Source organism: Berghia stephanieae, chromosome 1, assembly GCF_034508935.2.
Source record: "Berghia stephanieae isolate SIO BIC M18660-M18661 chromosome 1, UCSD_Bste_1.3, whole genome shotgun sequence".
NCBI classification, from domain to species: domain Eukaryota; kingdom Metazoa; phylum Mollusca; class Gastropoda; order Nudibranchia; family Aeolidiidae; genus Berghia; species Berghia stephanieae.
This window is the reverse complement of record NC_088360.1, coordinates 10,323,891-10,331,390: the sequence shown is the minus strand read 5'-3', so window position 1 is coordinate 10,331,390 and position 7,500 is coordinate 10,323,891. Positions and strand designations below refer to the sequence as shown.

Here is a 7,500-nt window from a genome sequence, read left to right as displayed (position 1 = left end):
GACTTTGACAGAGGAAAACCTTTTACGTGTGAACTCCTCTTTGTCGCCAGCACAGGTGAGATACATTAATGTTACAATTATAACATGTTTGCGATCTGACGTCTCGAAACGGTGTGTTGTCGGGGGTGACCCAAATTCCAAAAAGTGATTCTAAATCTAAAATCACCTAATATGGAAGATTTTAGTTTTATGGAGTTAGTATAAGCTACCATCATGTTGTGCCGAGTGCCGTGTTCCACTGCATTGGTGATCAAGGCTTTCCACTCCACTCTTTCCTGCGTCTTCTAAGCCGTGCAGTTGTTCCTTTCTCTCTTCAACATTTCTGATAAACCTTTTAGATTCTCTTTACTGTCTCCTACTCAGAATAAGCTATAGACCTCAATAAAGCAAATAAACTTATCCCACTTTTCATTTTTTTTTAATATTTTAATATTTTTTTTTGGGGGGGGGGGGAATTATTAATTCAATTTTTAAACATCAAATTACGGCAGCATAATACAATTTTGACGTGATGGGTCCCAAATATTTGGGATTGTCCTTCATAAGTTGGACGATGTGCTGAGTCAATAGTATAGGAAGGCAAGATGATCCAGTAGATATGGCATTGCCTGGGAAACCGAGTTCAAATAATGCTATCGGCATTTCATTTTTCCTAGAGCAAACGACATAGTTAGTCCCATTGTTCACTTTGGGGCGCTGCATTGCGGCTGTCACGTAGTTCACCTGGGCTACCACGTTCAATATTCGAGATAGACCATGAAAAATAAAAATCAATGATTGTAAAAAAAACAACATTTTTTTGTTTTATATTTTAAAAATAGATTTATGATATTGTACGGTTATCAATCGATCCATATTTTTTCACGTTGCCTTTCACTTCGTCAGATCTAAAAATACCCAAATCCGACTAAGTGTTTGGTCCAAGTAACAGCACCACGGTGACTCCCCCACCCCCATAAAAATTAATAACTAATATGCCAATGTTACAAATTAATTTTGTTCAAGATAAAAAACAGTTTAATGTACCACATCAACACCAAGCCGTCAAATATAACGAAAGTAGTCCTAAGAGCCATAAGCACTATGGAGCCGGAGTCCATTCCGGTTTCTGTGGACTCTAACAGACAATATTAATTGCTTGTTACAATTTGTTTTGTTTTTGTTTTGTTTTTGTTTGTTTTGTTTTTGTTCTGTTTTTGTTTGTTTTTTGGTTGTTTTTTAAAAATTGTTTTGTTTGTTTGTTGTTGTTTTTGTTGGGGTTTTTTGGTTTTGTTTTTTTTTTGTTTTTTGTTTTTTTTGTTCTGTTTTTTTGGGTTTTTTTTTTTGTTTTTGGGGGGGGGGGGGGGGGTTAGGTTTGTTGTGTATTTTTGGTTGGGGGGGGGGAGTTGTCTTTGGTCACACTATTAAGGATAACAATCATGGATTGTATTCGATAACTCGCCGTTATCAATTAGTTTCATTGAGTATGCCGATGCACTCATTTTGTTCAGACATCCTTGGTTATTTTCCAGAGCGCAGGATAGATATAGATAGAACGAAGATGACGTCACTCAAGCCTTTGTTATTGTTTTTGCCATCCACGTTTATGAGTAATTCTCACTAAACTGTATTAACCAGACTATAAACGTTCAAGGTTACACATACGTGTGTTGGTTCGATATACTTCCGGATGGCAATGTTGTGAGCTTCTTAGCCAAGCGCATACTATCTATAGTAATATAATAATATGGGCCTATCGCAGATCAATACAATGAGACGTAGCCTTGATGAAACTCAATGCATTGAAGTCTGAACTTTCTCTTAACAACTTATGACTTTTACGTTTAAATGTTATGAAATCTTAATCTTATAACTACATACGACTTATTCCAGTCTTCCCTTAGAATAGACCCTAAAGGCAAATTTCCCCTTGGGGGAATAATATAGGGAATATTATTTATTATTCTTTTCTAATACCTACATACTAGGCCAAGATATCTCCTGGATACAAAATACGAAACGTATTCAAATGTGATTCAATCCAATGAATACGGCCTTAACCCGTTTAATTTTTAAAAAAAGAGGCATTTAGTATTCCGCCCCCGCAATGTAATTACGTTGATACATGTCTTTACAAAGTGGTTTTTAAACTTTATTGAAGGATTTAATTGCAGTTCTGTACTAAATACCATAGGGGTTCCGAGAGTTCAGTTGGTAAAGCACTCGATTCACGCACACACAAAAAGACCGGTACCGAACTGTCATAATCTGGTAAAATTGAACTATCTGGCCACTTTAGTCAATGAAGCGCCTGATTCAAAATGCCAAACCATACGACCGTGTGCTTCTAAATTAGGCCTCCTGACGTCTCAGATTCGCGAGATTTTACCAAGATGAGGGTCCTTTAACTCACTCAACCCTAACACCGACTATATCCGTAGTTTACCCGGGTTACTTTTACCCCATGCCTATTTATTACATTTTTCTGAGACAAATTATAGGCGTAGGATGATAGTTAATGATAGTTGAATAAAACTATCTATGCACACGCTCATTTTAATACATTTTTTTTCCAATTTTGAAAAGTATCAAAAATCTCTAGGATTGAGTGAGTTAAATCGATCAATATAGGATGGACGATTTTTGGGGGCAAATTTTTAAATTCCTGCCATTCCATAGTGCGGAAAAAGGGTCACTTCCCAAGACAGCCTTGTACTGGACAGCAGATGGGAAGAGAAAGCGGGGAATACCCAAAGAAACCTGGCGAAGGACCATGGAGAAAGAATTAAAGGAAGCGGGCCTGTCCTGGAATACAGCCACCGCAAAAGCAGCCGATCGCAAAAAATGGAGATGTCTGGTGGATGCCCTATGTGCCTCAAGGCCCGAAGAGGATTAATCATTCCATAGTGCGGCTGTTAACTGGTTAAAATGATTAACATGGAACAATAACGCTGTGTGCTCATTGGAAATTGGATTATAAAAGTGAGAGAAAGTGAACATGTGAAAAAGTGATGACATTCCTCACTTGGCTTAGGGGGTCCCGATAGCTCAGTTGGTAGAGTACTCGCTTCACACGCAAAAGGACCGGAAGCTTGATTCGAGTAAGGTCAAGATTTTTTTCTTCAGTGGTTTGGTAGCTGAGTATGGCGGAAAGTACTCTTTGCAATGAATCGCGTCCTATCCGAATGGTAGCAAGCAATTACTATTATCTGTTGAATGCTGTAGAATCTAGCTACATAAGTATTATGGCTCAGAAGGACTACAATTTCCACTTTTCTTTAAAATCGTCTAAATAGAATCATGTCATTTAACTTTGACAAAATAATATATTACTAGATAAATGAGACAAACACAAAAATACGGAAATTCAACCCGTTGTTTTGTCCGCCATTGGCGTAGTATGTTGAGGGACAAGGCGCCTGTACCTACCACGTATGTCTTTTACTTGTAAGCGATCCATCACCCCGAGACACCTGGACAAAGACTATTGTTATGATGCAAAGTAAAACAAACAGAAGCCCTTCTTCAAGCACCCCGTCTGCTCGACCAAAATGTCCCATAATATCTCTCTCTCTCTCTCTCTCTCTCTCTCTCTCTCTCTCTCTCTCTCTCTCTCTCTCTCTCTCTCTCTCCCATCTCTCACTGTATATCTCTCTCTTTCTCTCCCCCTCTCTGTCTCTCTCACTCACTCTCTTTCTGTCTCGCCCCTACCTATCTCTCACACACACACACACACACACTCTCATTGCCTCATTGTTTCCCTCACGCTCTCTCTTTCTCTCTTTCTCTTTATCCCTCTTTGTCTATTTCTCTCTTTTTTCTTCTGTTCTCTCTCTCTCTCTCTCTCTCTCTCTCTCTCTCTCTCTCTCTCTTTTTTTTTTTTTTTTTTTTAAATTTCTTTCGTTCTCCTCACTCACTCTCTTTCCCTCACTCTCTCTTTCACGCTCTCTCTCTTTCTTTCTTTCTTTATTTCTCTCTCTCTCTCTCTCTCTCTCTTTCTCTCTTTTTATTTCTGTCTCTTTCCTCACTCACTCTCTTTCCCTCACTCTCTCTTTCACACTCTCTCTCTTTCTTTCTTTATTTCTCTCTCTCTCTCTGTTTCTCTCTCTCTATCTATCTATCTATCTCTCTCTCTCTCACTCTATTTCTACCACAGAGTTTATCTACCTACTCTGTGTTTCTACTTTTTTTTTATTTCTCTCTCTCTCTCTCTCTCTTTCTTTCTTTCTTTCTCTCTCTCTCTTTCTTTCTCGTACTTTCTCTTACTCTTCTTCTCTCTCTCTCTCTCTTTCTCTCTCTTAAGCTCTTTCTCTCTCTTCTCTACTCTCTTACTCTCTCTCTCTCTCTACTCTCTCTCTCTCTCTTTCTCTCATCTCTCTTTCTCTCTCTCTCTCTCTCTATATATATATATATATATATATATATATATATATATCTTTCTCTCTCTCTCTCTCTCTCTCTCTCTCTCTCTCTCTCTCTCTCTACATTTTAATTAAGTTAAACAAATACGAGAATACGTTATATATTTCCTATGACAATTTGCCCGAGATATGTGTGCGTTATCTAACATTCTCAATGTGTTACATAAAGCATGTTAAACACCTGGGGGACACGCCCCATTTGTCAGGAATAAAACGTGTCTTTCATATAGATAGTATGCGCTTGACTAAGAAGCTCACAACATTGCCATCCGGAAGCATAACGGACCAACACACAAAACTATGTGTAACCTTGAGCGTTTATAGTCTGGTTAATACAGTTTAGTGAGAATTACTCGTAAACGCGGATGGCACAAAGCAATAACAAAACCAGAGTGACGACATCTTCTTTACCTTTTAACTAGGCTACTCTCCAAAATGTCGAAACAAAATATAATATGTGAAGCAGTACAGAAGAAAGAAAGAAAAATACAAAACACACCAAAAAAAAAAAAAACACAAAAAAACAAACAAACAAACAAACGAACAAACAAACAAAACAAAAACACTTGAGCTTTTTATATGGCGCAATATCCACTAAACACGGTCATAGCGCTTTACAAAGGGTCACTGACCAACAAGCAACTCGTAACAAGTAGAACGAGACATGACACAATATTACAAATATTTTTCTGACACTGTTAACGGCTGGTACTCATTTTACACCTGAGTACGGGTGAGAGACTGTGAGTAAAGAGCCTTTTCCAAGGACTCAACTCTCAAACCTTAAACCTCTCTATTTATAAATACAAATTGTCTTTCTAGAGTCCGGCAGTTAACATATTAATTTAGGAGTTACCGTTGTATGAATTCTGTATAATATACAATTATTATAAACACTAGTGACACACACACCTGCCTGACTTGTATATTTTTATTATTACATCTAAATCCCCCAAAAACCTACTCGTGTCACCATAATTAATACTCATTAACTGCCGTACTCTGGAAAGACGTGTATTTAAAGATTTGGCCAGAAAACTCATCCTTCAAATATCGATCGATTTAAATGATCCTCGTCTTAGCAAAAACTCTCAAACCTCGCGTAGTCTTCTTTAAGAGTTCGAGAGTTTTTGCCAAGATGAGGGTCATTTATATCAATCGATATTTGAGGCAAGAGCTTTCCGGCCAAAATTTTAAATACGATTTTATCCAGAGTCGACTTGACTGGTTAATACATACCAGTGTAATAAACGACAAGAGAAAACATAACATTATCGAGGGGGGGCGGGGGATACTAACTGCTGGACACTCTAAATGGACCAAAGAAATGGTCCGTTCCTGATCTGTGACCCCGGGCACGCGAGGCATGTTATTGTTTCTTACCTGAGAAAGGCTTTTTTTTCTCACCTCTCTGCTCTATTGACCTCAGGACACCTTACTTTTTCGGCATTCTGCAAGTTTTGTGTTCGTGGATAGCTCACACGGTAGAGCCACGCTCTCACCTGCCAGGCGGAGTTGTCGTACCAATAAGGTCGTAGGTTCAAACCCCACCACCGCCGCGAAAAAAAATTTTTATTCTCTATTGTCTTCTGGCACTTTTCTACTCACTTCATATCTTGTTCTGCAAGTTTTGACAGACAATTGTACTCTGAAAAAACGCGTATTTAAAATTTTGGCCAGAAAACCCGTCCTTCAAATACTGATCGATTAAACTGACTCATCTTGCCAAAATCTCTTATACCTGGGACTCCCGTGAAGTCTCAGGTTTGAGAGTTTTTGAAAAGAGGGTCATTGAAGTCTCAGGTCTAAGAGTTGTTGGCAAGATAAAAGTAATTTAAATCGATCGATATTTGAAGGACAAGAATTCTGGCCAAATTTTAACTACGAGTTTTACCAAGAGTACGACAGTTAACTGGTTAAAGACTTCCGATTTGAACTTTTAAAATGTGCCCAGGAACTCGTCCTTGAAATATCGATCGATTAAAATGACCCTCATCTTGCCAAAGACTCTTAAACCTGGGACCTCGCGAGTGTCATACTACAAGAGCACAAAGCCACACGTTTACGTTGACACGAATCTTTGTATTTGCGATTAGTTTCCCTTTATGTTTTTTGGGGTTTTTTTTCAATATACCAACATGACACTTATATCGACATTATACCGGAGTTACGGCCTTGTCGATATATCCGTCGTTCTTGGGCCTATAATCAATACAAACATTATCACCCTTCATCTCCACCACTTTCTTCTAAATTGATTGAGCGCTGTTAAATTAATGACACACTTTTTGTAGTAATCGATGTGATAAAAATTTTAAACCATTACATCGTACTATGAAGTCTCTCTCTCTCTCTCTCTCTCTCTCTCTCTCTCTCTCTCTCTCTCTCTATCTATCTCCCTCTCTCTCTCTCCAAAGGACAAATCTCTCTCTCTCTCTCTCTCTCTCTCTCCAAAGGACAAATCTCTCTCTCTCTCTCTCTCTCTCTCTCTCTCTCTCTCTCTCTCTCTCTCTCTCCAAAGGACAAATTAGCAATTTTGTGTCTTTCATATTATATCTGCTTACCTGCAGACAATGCAGTTGTATCGTTTTTTGTCTGCAGGATGTGTAATATACATGTTGACCCACTGGGCAGATCCATGGCATGTTCGGGGGTGTCCGGGCCAGGTTATTTATTGTTCCAGGGCAGAGAAGCTCTCAAAGAGTAAGAGAGAGAAAAAAGAGAGAGGGAAAAGTAGACAGTTTTTTAAAAATAGTAATGTTAGCCAGTTGTTGGAACAGGAGAAGGTGGAGGGTATAAGTGACATTTGATGATGTGAAGAATAGGAAAGTAATCTGTAACGGACTATGTTGTTGTTATATAATAATAATAATGATGATAATAATAATAATAATAATAATAATAATAATAATAATAATAATAATAATAATAATAATAATAATAATAATAATAATAATAATAATAATAATAATAATAATAATAATAATAATAATAATGATAATAATAATAATAATAACAATAATGATAATAATAATAATAATAATAATAATAATAATAATAATAATAATAATAATAATAATAATAATAATAATAATAATAA

The 7,500-nt window shown here is 37.3% G+C and overlaps 1 protein-coding gene across 1 annotated transcript in view; it reads left to right on the top strand.

The window, feature by feature from the left end:
* LOC144967654 (uncharacterized) overlaps nucleotides 1-7,500 on the top strand; it is a 56,768-nt gene that overhangs the window by 40,901 nt on the left and 8,367 nt on the right. The window contains exon 2 of the mRNA XM_078905178.1: nucleotides 1-55. This exon is cut by the window's left edge and continues 377 nt beyond it. Coding sequence (XP_078761304.1) covers nucleotides 1-55 — 55 coding nt within the window. The remainder of the gene's footprint in view (nucleotides 56-7,500) is intronic.